We start from the raw sequence: 14,989 nt of genomic DNA on the forward strand, positions 1-14,989 counted from the left end.
AGTTATTACCTGAGAGCTTTGTTTGCTAAAGTTGCCATTTTTTCGCACTCGTACATCGTGTGGCACGTACGATAATACTCTATGCCCAGGGAAGTCAAGAAATTTCCATTACGAAAAGATCCTGGACCGACCGGGATTCGAACCCAGCATGGCTTTGCTTTGTAGCCGCGGACTCTAACCACTCGGCTAAGGAAGGCCCCCAGAATCCACACACTGGTATTGAATTCTTGTGCAATTCAAGGGCGGAATTCTTAGAGGCTCACAGGCAGAATTCTGGGGAATCCAGAAATTAAGAAAAGGATTCTGTTAGATTTCAAAAATAATTGCTAAAGAAGATTCTCATGGAACATCTTGAGATTTTTTTTGTTCTCATTAGAGTAATACCTCTCATACCTTTCAGATTACCCTGTATTCTGTCACATCCATCCTATGAAAAGATTAAAAATAATCTCTTATCTTTCGTTGTTCCGTTGTCCATCTGTTGTTTCAACCTACTTCAATCATTTGTTGTTTCTCCTTCCTCCTTCATTTCTTGAGGAGTTCGTACAAACATATTTTCATACTCAAAAAGCATCACTTAAACATCCAAATAAAAAACGTAAATTATAGTAGTTTCTTATCCTGATCTATGAAATTCCATCAGGAATTCCTCAACAAATTTCCAAAGTAATGCAAAAGCATTTGCAGCACTAATACACCCTACTAACTACTAAGTACACCCTAAATATTTGCATGATAACTTGAATGCATGTTTTATTGATAATACATAGTTTTCAAATTTCTCCGCCCGAATATCGCAATTGCTCTTAAAAGAACATAAAATTACGGTTCTAATGGCGTATTAATTCAATACTGAGAAAATGAGCCATGTTTTTTCAGTATGTTTTTGAAAAAATGTTACATGTGCAAGTGAAAACTTAATAAACAACGAACGAAGTAATGCCTTTCGTATGAGCCAAAGAAAGTTAAAATTAGACGTGTAATCACAGAGATATTGAAAGAACATTGATGAATGTTTTAAGAGGTGAACCCAAACTTCCGCATCGGAATGTATAAGGTGATACAAGCTTTTGGTGCGTCGTATCAAGCATTAAAAAACTCATTCTATCTACCACAATTTCGATGTCGTTACAAATCCATTCAGTTTCATCCTCAAGTCCCATTGCCATTATAACGAAGAATCCACTAGTGCTCAGTTTCCCAAATCCACGTTCCATTTCAAGTTGTTCCTATGCACAATCGATTCACATTCGAGCAGTCGTGAATTAAGCACTTTTTTGTCATCACCAGCTCGACGCATTTTTGTCAGTCAGTCAGAAGTCTGCGCGCCAGCAGCCCACCTCTTACCATGGTCGCCCCCGAAAGCATAGTGCTTCGCGTTGTTCGTCCGGACGAACTGGAGCAGGTGCGTGAGATTCTGCACAGGATCTACTACCCGGAGGAGGGCATTACCATTTCGTACGTCCACGGAAAGAGTCACACACTGGACGATGAGAGATTCTCGCTGTCGTTTGTCGAGCAGGGCACCGTGGTTGTGGCTGAAGATTTGACGGCGAAGAAGTTCATCGGGGTGTCGATAGCTGGACCTATTCGACCGGGAGATCCCGATGCCATGGTGGAGGAAGCGGCCACTACAGAGACCAAAAAATGGGGCGATATTCTTAAGTTGCTGGCGCTGCTGGAACGGACAGCAGATGTTTGCGGTCGATACGGACTGGAGAAGGCATACCACGTTCACATTCTGGCTGTAGATCCGACCTACCGGGGGCACTCGCTGGGACAACGACTTCTGCAATTCCAAATGGACTTGTCTAAAAAGCTGGGTTTCAAAGCCATCAGTGGTGACTTCACGAGTGTGTTCTCAGTTAAGCTTGCGGAAAAGCTGGGTATGGAGTGTATCAGTCAGCTGGCGCTAGATGATTATCGTGACGAGAAAGGGGAGAAACTGTTCGATCCACTGGACGTCCACCAGGTGATAAAAACATGTGTTAAACTGCTGTGATAAGCATTTGTTTCTCAGCGATAAGGACGTAGCCGTTAGTTACAAAGGTGTAATGTGACCATTGTATTTATCTCATTCAGCAGTTCGTAATTCCTTATGTTTATAGAGCTTGTGCATGGTTGAATAATAAACGTCTTTTGTACGTGGTTGGACCTACAATAACATCAGTGCAAATCTGCGCAGGAGACTCAAATCATTGTTCTTATTTATGTTTGATGACATTTCGCTAGTGACTGAAGGAAATGATACGTACATATATTGGCGTAATGTCGTACGCAATCATCATGAATTTCACAACTTTCGTAGTTTGCATAGATTTATATTATTTTTTTTTTTTTGTTTATAATTTTGTGTCATATCGCTGCACATCAGTTATATTTGTAAATTTAAATTTGTATTACGGAAAATATCAATTCTTTGTCTAAAGTCTGATTTTCTGCTGAACAGGAATCGACCACGAAATTTCTCGCCAATTCCTTGCAAACATTTTCTACAGCGACTCCCGTTTGAACTGAAATTTCTTTCCAACTGCATACTGCGATCAGAAATAAGCGCATTCTTGATCGATTACTTTCAGAAATTTCAGTAGAAGCATCAACCTTAAAATGCTAATGACGCTACTGTTCGTGTGACCAACATTTAGTTTGATCAAGTTTAATGGTCAAAACAAAACATCCTAAATTACGTGGGATTGCATTATCAATTGAAAATTGCAAGTAAAGGTAATAATACATTTGTTCCGTTTCGTGACAACAGCGCCACTAGCGTTCTACTACTAATATTCCTATTGAAATTTCCCATGCCTCAAAAGAGACCAATAAATTACTTTTTAGTACCGAATCAGGCTTAATCTAGTGAAAAAAATCCTTTAAGGTGAAGATGAATCGAAGCCAAACTTGAAATTTTCAAGAGCACGGATCTGGAGAACCAAACATCCGTTTAAGCTGAAAACTTAATCGATTGGTCACTAGCTGGTGATGACCAATCGATTAGGTTTTCAGCTCAAATGGATGTTTGGTTCTCCAGATCCGTGCTCTTGAAAATTTGAACTTTGGCTTCGATTTATCTTCACCTTAAAGTGTAGAATTTGATCCGTTGAATCTATTGCGTGCTCCTTTGTGGGCGAGCAATGAAATCAGGATCGTTGTAACAAGTTCGTGTAGTAACCGCACAATCGCGATGCATCGGTATCGTTAATCCGTGTATATTAGTGTACGGCTTATTTTTCGAAAGTTCTGAAAACCAAAAATTCGAGTGCTTTTCTAAATTCAAATCACATCAAAAGGTAAACCTCAAACCTTGAGCCAAAAATATTAAGATTGAGAGGTGACTTATTAAATTTATGAATAGTTTGCAGGAAGCTAAATTTGTTTAAAAACAAAACTAGTCTTAGTTATAAGTAGTTTTATATAAATGTTTTCTCTTTTTACTTAAAAAATCATCTTTGTTCGACTATAACTTCATAATACTTATCCGATTCTTATCATTCTACATGCTTTTGAAGCTAATTTATTTGTTCTCAAACTATGTATAAAATAAATATAATTAAGAAATAGGTTTTACTTAGTTATTCAACAACACTTGTACACATTTTTTTTAATTTCAAAAGTATTTTTTGTTATAGAATTTATAAAAAATTGCTTCTAAGATCTTTTTAAAGGTTTAACAAATAAGAAAATCTGGTTCCAGCTCAAATATTACTGTTCAACTGAAAAAAGTTTGAAAAATGTAGTATTTTTTTTCTTTATACAGCTTTATATTGAGTAAATGCGCTGTACATACGATCGAAAGCTTTTATGCGATCCATTTACCAACAAATCTGGCGATTCTACTCCGCAACTGTTGATTCAACGATGAAATATTGAAACCAGTGCTGTAATGATTCATTACGCAACGCCGAAACCGCCGATCTCTACCAGGTTCCCTGTTGAATTTTATTTTCGCAATTCATTTTTCCAACATTCGCACTAAGTGACCAGCCCACTGAAGTCTGCCGTATTTTACACGCTAGATAATATTCGCATCTTTGCACACTTGATACAACTCGTGATTCATGCGTCTGCGCCACACACCATTTTCGAGTTTCCCACCGAGTATTGTCCGCAGCTTTATACGCTCGAAAACACCGAGAGCTTTCCGGTCTGACTCTTTCAACGTCCACGCTTCATGCCCGTAGAGAGCCACCGGAAGAATCAATTTTTTATACAGGGCGAATTTTGTTTCCGTTTGCAAGTTGCGGTACTTAAGCTGGTTACGTAATCCGTAAAAGGCCCTATTCGCAGCCGCAACACGTCTTTTCACTTCGCGGGAAACGTCGTTGTCACATGTCACAAGTGTTCCAAGGCAAACAAATTCTTCAACGATTTCAAACGCATCCCCATCAAACACTACCTCAGCACCTACACCACCATGCCTGACTCTATCTCTACCTGCAACCATGTACTTCGTGTTGGTAGAATTAATGGTCAGGCATATCCTCGCTGTCTCCCTCTTCAGAGGCACGAAGGCCTCTTCCACTGACCTGCGATCGATTCCAATTAGGTCTATATCGTCCGCAAAGCCAAGGAGCATGTGCAACCTTGTGATAATAGTGCCATTTCTCTGCACGCCAGATCTCTTAATAGCACCCTCGAGTGCAATGTTGAACAGTAAATTCGAAAGTGCGTCCCTGCTTCAATCCGTCTAACGTAACGAACGAGGTTGACACCTCGTCTGCGATCCGAACACTTGATTTCGAACCATCCAGCGTAGCACGTATCAGCCTAATTAGTTTCGCCGGAAAACCATTTTCTGACATTATCTGCCAAAGCTCATTTCTTTTCACTGAGTCGTACGCCGCCTTGAAATCAATAAACAGATGGTGAGTCTGCAAGTTATACTCCCGGAATTTATCTAGGATCATTCGCAAGCTAAACATCTGGTCCGTTGTCGAACGGCCCTCACGAAAACCAGCTTGGTATTCACCGACGAAGGACTCCTCGAGCGGTCTCAGTCTGTTGAACAGGATGCGCGACAGTATTTTGTACGCCGAATTCAGCAGGGTAATTCCTCTGTATTAGCCACACTCCTTTCTTGTAGATTGGGCGGATGAGGCCATCCAACCAGACGGTGGGAAATTTTTCGTCCTCCCATACCTTCAGCAGTACTCGGTGGATCGACTGGTAAAGCTGCTCGCTTCCGTGCTTGAGAAGCTCGACCAGGATCTCGTTCTTCTCAGCAGCCTTGCAGTTCTTCAGTTCGCTGATAGCCTTTTTAACTTCTCACCATCTATGTTCATCCTGTTCCTCGCTACATTTCCATTTTCATCGTTTAACAATTGCTGAAAGTGCTCCTTCCACCTGGCAGCCACCACCGTTTTATTGGTCAGCAAATTCCCTTCTCGATCATAGCACATGGCGGGCACTGGTACGGTATTGTGCCGCGCACCATTGACCGTTGCATAGAATCTCCGCATATCATTCCGGTTCATGCTTTCTTGAGCATCAGCTACCACACTTTCTTCGTGCTGCCTTTTCTTTCTACGGTGGATTCGCTTTTCTTCAACACTCACTGCCCTGTACCGCTTTCTGTTCTGTCGGGTACCGGCCACAAGCATACGGCTTCTGGCGACATTCTTCATGTCTGTCACTCTTCATCGAACCAGTCGTTTCGTCTTCGTCGTTGACCAGTGCCGATCACATCCCGCGCCGTTGTTGTCACAGCTTCGTGGATAGGGTCCCACAGGCTGTCGACGTCTCCAGCAACGTTTTTTTTTTTTTTTTTTTTTTTTAATTTCTTTATTAGTATCATTTCAAACATTACATTCATTTCTTATATCTAGGTGTTCTGTGTTTTTTGACAACACTATCATCCTAATTTGGTAAAACAAATTTAAGATTTAATTAACATTTTGTTAACAACATATTACATTTCATTTGCCGTAGCAGTTCAGTTGTTTTACAGGTGAGTTGATTTCACCTGCTTATAAGAGAAAAAAAAACTTTTTTAATATACTTAACCTAACTTAACCTAAACATATAACGCATTAATCGTGGCAATAGAAGATTGTTACGATTTTTGCCTGAAATTATTAATGATTGTATTTGACATTTGTTCCAATGTTTCAACATTGGATATTCTATGTAACTCATTGGTACTATACCAGGGAGGAAGCCTCAGAATCATTTTCAAAATTTTATTTTGAATTCTCTGCAGAGCTTTCTTCCTGGTATTACAACAGCTAGTCCATATTGGTACAGCATACAACATGGCTGGCCTGAAAATTTGTTTGAATATCAAAAGCTTGTTCTTTAGACAAAGTTTTGATTTTCTATTGATAAGGGGATAGAGACATTTTACATATTTATTACATTTGGTTTGAATGCCCTCAATGTGATTTTTGAAAGTTAAATTCTTATCTAGCATGAGCCCTAGATACTTAACTTCATCTGACCAATTTATTGGAACCCCTCTCATCGTGACAACATGTCTACTTGAAGGTTTCAAATAAAGAGCTTTTGGTTTATGTGGGAATATTATGAGTTGAGTTTTGGAAGCATTAGGAGAAATCTTCCATTTTTGCAAGTATGAAGAAAAAATATCCAAACTTTTTTGCAATCGACTACAGATGACACGCATGCTTCGTCCTTTGGCGGAGAGGCCTGTGTCATCCGCAAACAAAGATTTTTGACATCCCTGAGGTAACTCAGGTAAGTCAGATGTGAAAATATTGTATAATATTGGTCCCAAAATGCTGCCTTGAGGAACACCAGCTCTTACAGGAAGTCTTTCAGATCTGGAGTTCTGATAATTAACCTGAAGTGTACGATTTGACAGATAACTTTGAATTATTCTAACAATGTATGTTGGAAAATTAAAGTTTTTTAATTTTACAATCAAACCTTCATGCCAAACACTGTCGAATGCTTTTTCTATGTCTAGAAGAGCAAGACCAGTAGAATAGCCTTCAGATTTGTTGGAACGGATCAAATTTGTTACAAGTAAAAGTTGATGAGTGGTCGAATGTCCATGGCGGAATCCGAACTGTTCATTGGCAAAAATTGAATTTTCGTTGATGTGGGCCATCATTCTGTTCAAAATAACCTTTTCAAAAAGTTTACTGATGGAGGAAAGCAAACTGATTGGACGACAGCTAGAAGCTTCTGCAGGATTTTTATCTGGTTTTAAAATTGGAACAACCTTAGCATTTTTCCATTTGTCAGGAAAATATGCTAATTGAAAACATTTGTTATATATATCAATAAAAATGATAAGCTACTTTCTGGAAGTTTCTTGATGAGGATGTAAAAAATTCCATCATCGCCAGGAGCTTTCATGTTTTTGAATTTTTTAATAATAGTTCTCACTTCTTCCAAATCAGTCTCCCAGGCATTTTCGAAAACGTTCTCTTGATTGAGAATATTTTCGAACTCCTGAGTAACTTCATTTTCAATTGGACTAGTAAGTCCTAAATTAAAATTGTGCGCACTTTCAAACTGCATAGCAAGTTTTTGAGCTTTTTCGCAATTAGTTAGTAATAATTTGTTTTCCTCTTTCAATGCCGGTATTGGCTTCTGAGGTTTTTTCAAGATTTTCGATAATTTCCAAAAGGGCTTAGAGCCAGGGTCCAATTGAGAAATTTTATTTTCAAAATTTTTGTTTCTTAATTGAGCAAAACGTTTCTTGATTTCTTTCTGCAAATCCTGCCATATAATTTTCATAACAGGATCGCGAGTGCGTTGAAATTGCCTTCTCCTCACGTTTTTAAGACGGATCAAGAGTTTAAGATCATCGTCTATAATCACGGATTCAAATTTTACTTCACATTTTGGAATTGCAATGCTCCGGGCTTCAACAATGGAATTTGTTAAAGTTTCAAGAGCATTGTCAATATCAAGTTTAGTTTCTAAAGAAATGTTAACATCAAGATTGGAATCAACATACGTTTTATATATATTCCAGTCGGCTCGTAAATAATTGGAGCTGATAGGATAGAGAATCGCTTCATGGGATATTTGAAATGTAACAGGCACATGATCAGAATCAAAATCAGCATGAGTAATCAGTTGGCTACAAAGATGACTAGAGTCGGTTAAGACCAAATCAATCGTAGATGGATTTCTAGAAGAGGAAAAACATGTGGGGCTATCAGGGTATTGAATTGAGAAATATCCTGAAGAGCACTCATCAAATAAAATTCTGCCGTTGGAATTACTTTGAGAATTATTCCATGACCGATGTTTGGCATTAAAGTCACCAATGACAAAAAATTTTGACTTATTGCGAGTCAATTTACGCAAGTCAGTTTGGAGCAAATTAACTTGCTGCCCAGAGCATTGAAAAGGCAAATAGGCAGCTATGAAAGTATATTTACCAAACTGTGTTTCAACAGAAACACCTAAAGTTTCAAAAACTTTAGTTTCAAATGATGAAAACAGTTGATGTTTTATACGCCTATGAATGATGATTGCAACTCCCCCACATGCCCCATCAAGTCGATCATTACGATAAACAAAAAAGTTAGGATCTCTTTTGAGTTTAGAACCAGGTTTTAAATACGTTTCGGTAATAACTGCTATATGCACGTTATTAACCGTAAGAAAATTAAACAGCTCGTCCTCTTTACCATTCAGAGAACGAGCATTCCAATTTAAAATATTTAAATTATTATTTGGATCCATTAGAAAAACGTAATCCAATAACAATTTGATTTGTAAATTTTACACCTACTTGGACTGCTTCAGTCATAGTGGTGGCTTTGAACATTGCATCAATCATTAGATTCAATTGTTCAGTTAGAAAATTAAAATCAGAGGCAGACATGTCATGTGATTTCCCATTGGAATTTCCGGTAGACGAAGAAGCGGAGTTACCTGTGGCGGTAGGGTTTTTTCCATTTGATTTGAAACAAGTAGAATGGGTACCCATGGATCGAACAGGGGAAGAGTTCGAATTTCCTGCTACGATATCGGCAAAGGATTTACCGTGGGTAGATACATTCGAAATTGAAAGATTCGAACGGCTACCCGACGGAATAAAATTAGTTTGTGAATGAGCATGATTATGATCTTCCTGATGGGTATGATTCATGATCAAGCGATCGTTAACTGAAAAATGAGCATTGTTCGATACTCTACCAGGCAAATTCCGGAAACGACCGTTATCGTAACGGATATTATCTTTCATCTGCCTGGCACGAGCCTCAATGACCTTTTTGCGTGAAGGACAATTCCAAAAATTGGACTTATGGTTAGCCCCGCAATTACAACATATGAATTTGGTGGTATCTTCCTTCACTGGACAGACGTCTTTGGCGTGAGAAGAACCTCCGCAAATCATGCATTTAGCATCCATGCGACAATTTTTTGTACCATGAGCCCACTTTTGACACCGACGGCACTGAGTGGGGTTCTGGTAATTTCCTCCAGGTTTCTGGAAATGTTCCCATGTCACACGGACATCAAACAAAAGTTTTGCTTTTTCTAAAGCTTTAATATTATTTAGTTCTTTTTTGTTAAAGTGAACTAAATAAAATTCTTGAGAAAGCCCTTTCCGAACAATGCCAGATTGGGTTCTCTTTTTCATAATGATTACTTGGACTGGGGAAAATCCAAGTAAATCATTTATTCCATTTTTGATCTCTTCAGGTGATTTATAGTCACTTGAGAGACCTTTCAAGACAACTTTGAACAAACGTTCAGTTTTGTCGTCATAAGTAAAAAATTTGTGCTTCTTCTCTTCAAGATGTTTGAGAAGAAGCTCACGATCTTTAAGAGTTTCCGGCAAAACGCGACAGTCTCCTTTCTTTGCGATTTGGAAGGAAACCTTGATTCCCCTAATGGAGTTCAAGATCTCCTGCCTAAATCCCCCAAATTCGGAACAACTGACCACGATAGGCGGCACTCTTTGCTTCCTCACTTGAATCAAAGAGCCTGGGCTAGAGGCTGCTTCGATTTGGTGTTCGGAAAATTTGTCTAGAGCATCGAACTGATTGCTCATTTCGATACAATTATTCATTTCACCCTTGGAAGAAACTTCGCATTCCGGGGAAGCGTCCTTTCTTCCATTCTTGCCACGTGTAGTGACAGTTTTAAAACCCACTTTTTTGGAAGGAAGTAGTGAATTCAGAGATTCACCTTTCCTTTTGTTTGTTGTTGATACCATGTTTAATTAATAAACGAAAGAAGACGTGACCTTCGAAAGGTTTTTTCCCAAGACGGTGTCCAAGAAGGATTACCACCGCTAGCTTTCGCCAACGGGTCCAACGAAAAATCGAAGGCACGGGTCCAAACAAGGATCGTAAAGGGATCAATAGTAGAAAAAATAGTACTGAAAAGTACTGTTTAAGTAGCACTGAAAAGTACCGTTTTTAATTTTAGCACCGAAAAGTACTGTTTTTGTAGCACTGAAAAGTACTGTTTTATTGCTTTAGGTAGTTTTTAAGAAAACTTCCAAGAGCAGAGAGAATTCGTGTACGCACAGCACGAAGGTACGATGCGCACTGCTCCAGCAACGTTGATTCTTCCCAACTGCTCATCTAGTTGCTGACGGTACTGCGCAGCTACCCCATCAGTCGACAAGCATTGTACATTGAAGCGCAGCGTTCTGATTGTTGTGGAACTCATGAAGCTGGATAAACGAACCCAAGTTTTAGGTACAACGACATAATGACATCTGAGAAAAGTCGCCCATCAACCAGCACGTGGTCTATTTGGAAGCAGGCATCGCCACTTGGGTGTCGCCAGGTGTGTTTGCAGATATTCTTTGGTGCGAAGTAGGTACTGCTGATTGACATCCCTCTAGCAGCAACGAAGGTTACTAGCCACAGGCCATTATCATTGGTAACGGAATTAAGGCTTTCCGTTCCAATGATGGGTCGGAAGAAATCTTCTTTCCCGATCTACGCATTTGCGTCGCCGATGACTATCTTGACGTCTTCTTTTGGGCACTCTTCGTAGGCCTTATCCAGGCTCTCATAGAACTCATCCTTTATGTCATCGGGCTTATCGTTCGTTGGCGCATATATGCTGATCAGGCTGCAGTTGAAGAACTTGCCCTTCATTCTCAACACACAGATTCGGTCGCTTACCGGTTTCCACCGAAAAATTCGCTTCATCTGCTTCCCAATCACTATGAAGCCAACTCCACGTTCTGCTCTGGTCGCCACCGCTGTAGTAGATGTGGATGCGGAATTCGCGTTCTCCGATTCTCGGCCAGCGTATTTCCTGGATAGCTGCCACGTTCACGTTCACGTTCAAAGTTCTCACGTTCCAAGATCCAACTTTCCAATCGTTGTCCTTTATTCGTTGCCGGTCTGTTGCCGTAAAATCAGTCCGTTTGCTCTACTTTTGCCTTTCTTGGTTGGTGAAGAGTCTTCGATAGGCCACCTAACCAGGGTTGCGCTACCTACATCGTGCTAGAGGGCTGCCTTCTCGGTTCCGACACGATACAGCATTGTCCGCTTGTTCTTTACATGATGACCACGGTCATAGCCATCACAACCATCCACCTTTATCAGGGCATTGGACCTGTAGCTCTGGTTCTCAATAGTATCAACTTTTTTCGGACATGTTACTATGGTGAGCCATCATGCGTTAGCGGTGTGAAAGACAGGACAATTAAAACCTCTCTATAGAATGAAAAAAGCAAACCTTTTGAAATTATCTTTGAAATCTTGCCTTGACTTTTAGACTCATAAGAATTCTGCCTGAAACCTCCAAGAATTTCATTTTGGAATTGCACAATCCCAGGATATGGATTCTGCCACTAATTGATAAAACTATTTCTTAACAAATAATTTAAGAAAGATCCTTACATATATTCTTATGAATATATTATTAAATTCCTTCCCCCGTTTTCAGTTATTTTGCTGAATGTTTCTCCACAGATTTCTTTATTGCTATGCTAATTTTGGAAGCAAAATTATTCCTTGTTTTTTTTTTTCAACAAATTTCCTCTGAACATTCGAAGAAAATTCTTGTATAATCCGAGGATTTGAAGCAGTATTTACAAAAAAAAAATCATTCTGTTGTTACATACACCACATTTTGAAAATAAGTTTGAGAAATTTTGAATGAACTTCGCGAAAGAATTTTAAACATTTTTTTGGGAAACTATTTGAAAGAATTCGCATACCAATTTCCAGTAGAACTTTCAGGGAAATATCTCAGTAAAAGATTTGGCTAAATAAATGATTTTTTAAAAATAGTTTTGAATTTTTAAGGTATTAAGTTTTTTTTAAATTTAATTAGGGAATGGTTGTTCCCCAGAAGGAATTCAAGATGAATGCATGAACAAATCTGACAATATTTTTTGAATTAATTTCAAAAGATTTGAAGCAGTCGTACAAATTGATTCAAAAGATTTTTCTTCACGTTAGAATCATGCAGGAATGCCTCGGGAGAAAAATAGTGAGCAGTTCTCAGAGTCTTGATAAAAAAAAGGGAAAATTTATAATAAAAATAATATCAGGTTTAACTTTAACCCTTTACCGGCAACTTCATTTTTTCACCACAAAAAAATCAAATTACGATAACTTTTTTTGTTTTTCAATATTTTTGCACCATTTTATCAGAAGTTCTCAATCTACTCTTCTATTTTTGGTATCTGTATTGGTATTCTGGACCATTGGTCATCTGGCTTTGAAGATATTCAGGTATTCCTTGCGGGACCGACATTTCCCTTGTAAAATTACTTTGCTCGCCATTTTGGTTTGATTTGATTTTTATTTCTCCGATAGCTTAAGACTAATGTCTTTTTAAATGCTACACAGCATACTGGCATGGACTTTTAAGCATCTCATCAAAGAACATAAACAAATATACAATAAAATACACAATTTTGATTCTTGACTAATTAAAATACTCCTAACATTGCTTTTTGAACACAGACACAGATTGTTGATTTTTCATGTAGGTCGGTAATGAATTCCACAGAACAGCACCTCTAACAAAAAATGTTTTGCCATAAGCGGAGGAAAAGTGCGTAGGAATGATAAATTGTTTTGCTCTTGGATTATGAAATGGTCGGAGTTTATCATAGAGATACCCAGGCATTTTGGTTGTGCTTATTTTATGCAATAATATGCAGCAGCGAGCTTTTATAAAATTTTGAAACGAGTATCCCAGAAGCATAGGTTGCAGGTGCGAAACAGGATCTAATCTACGGAGATTGAAAACAAAGCGAATACAAAAATTCAAAGCTATTCTCATTCTACTCTGAACATGAACAGAGGTAGAGCCGATTAAGAAATCGCTCGATATGAAATGAGGCAAGATAAAGCTTTTGAATAGTTTTATTTTGGTAGAGCGATTTAACAAATTTCCGTTTGCATACAATACTCGAAGGTAAGCGTAAATTGTACCACATTGCTTCAAAACATATTTATCGCGTTTAGTTTGAGGGTATTTTCTAGTGACCAATATCGAATTGCTTTGAGGTCAAAATTTACCAGTCTTGTGATTTCTTCAATACTTTTCTTGGTGCAGTCTAAATATAATTGAACATCATCTGCAAAAAGGTGAAGAGAACAATATTTTACAACGTTTGGCAAATCATTAATATAAATACTAAAAAGAATAGGGCCAAGAACAGACCCTTGGGGAACACCAGAGGAAACGGGAAGGAAACTGGAATGAGTGTTGTTACAGAAAACAACTTGTTGGCGATTATTGAGATAAGAATGTATTAAAACCACTGCATTTCTGCTAAAGTTGAAAAGATTTTCTAATTTGTGACACATAATAGAGTGCGAGATCGTATCAAATGCTTTCGAAAAGTCTAAAAGTACAAGAGAGTGATTCCAAGCAACAGCACCAAAATTTGGTAAATTTTTTAATTCATTTTTTTCTATTGAGCTGAAACTTTGCACGGTTTTCCAGTTCCATCTAAATCGTCATTTTCCGATATCAAATCTTCAAGTTGAGTCACGACTAACTTTTCAAAAGGGTGTATGTGAATATGATTCAAAAATATTCAAAAAGCTGCACAGCAAAAACGGTTCGTTCGATTGTTAGACAACTAAAGAAACAAAGTTAGACAACTAAATAAAGATTCAAAAAAAAAATACACACAGTAAAAAAAATTTTTTTTGCATTAAAAAACATAATTTTTGACACAAAAACTCAAATATCTCAAAACCCTATCGGAATACCAACGTAATTTTTTGAGGGAAAACGGTCCATTATATTAGCTATCTACCATGAAAATTTGGTGATGGTAAACCAATAAAAAAGTTATGACATTTCAAACATGTCACAATTTTCACATTTAGTAGAAAAAAAAATTTTTTTTTCGGTGTAAATTATTACGGGAACCGCAGTTTGTTGCTGATTTTATTGTTAAGGGCCTTGCGTGAATTAAACAAGTCGTTTTCATGTATTCATTAGTATTATGTATATTATATGTATAAATATTATGTATATGTATAAATATTATATGTATATGTATATATGTATAAATTAAAATGAATTAACAGATTACACGAAAATATTTTTTTTTTACCAGGATATTTTTTTTACAGTATGATCGATGAGTTTCTAAATGTTATATATAAACTTTAAAAGTTTTGGATTTGGGTATGCGTTATGAGATCATGAAAACATTTTATTAATACTTATTTATTTATTTATTGTTATTCAATTTTTTTACAATATCGAACACTTTTGCATCATTATCAGTAAAGTTCGAGTATGGTTTTGCTTTAATTTTATTTTCTGACAATGGAATGAAACAGTGAAATTTTTGGGTTCCTTGGATCGTTTTCGCGTTATTATATTGCTCGCTGAGCTCTGATGCCGTTAATTCGTACTCTTCAGTAGTAGTAAAACAAAATGATAATTTTGTTAAATCTTCTTCTTTTCTGCGATTCGCCCAATCAAATAGTTCTTTTGCAGTTTTAATTGGATGCTCACGTTCTTTGGCTAAACTTGCTCTTGTGGCCATGCGCTTTATGGTTCATCCAATAGCATCACAAGGACCTTTGCCATGTGACCTAGCAAAGAAATGCCA

At 37.7% G+C, this 14,989-nt stretch overlaps 1 protein-coding gene across 1 annotated transcript; it reads left to right on the top strand.

The window, feature by feature from the left end:
• The first annotated feature begins 1,285 nt into the window (after positions 1 to 1,285).
• Positions 1,286 to 2,195, top strand: LOC5565079. The gene has a single exon (XM_001649372.2). It carries the CDS (start codon positions 1,349 to 1,351, stop codon positions 2,000 to 2,002), a length of 654 nt encoding a protein of 217 aa, XP_001649422.1. The 5' UTR covers positions 1,286 to 1,348; the 3' UTR covers positions 2,003 to 2,195.
• The last annotated feature ends 12,794 nt before the right edge of the window (positions 2,196 to 14,989 follow it).

This window comes from Aedes aegypti, chromosome 2 (genome assembly GCF_002204515.2).
Source record: "Aedes aegypti strain LVP_AGWG chromosome 2, AaegL5.0 Primary Assembly, whole genome shotgun sequence".
Taxonomy (NCBI): Eukaryota; Metazoa; Arthropoda; class Insecta; order Diptera; family Culicidae; genus Aedes; species Aedes aegypti.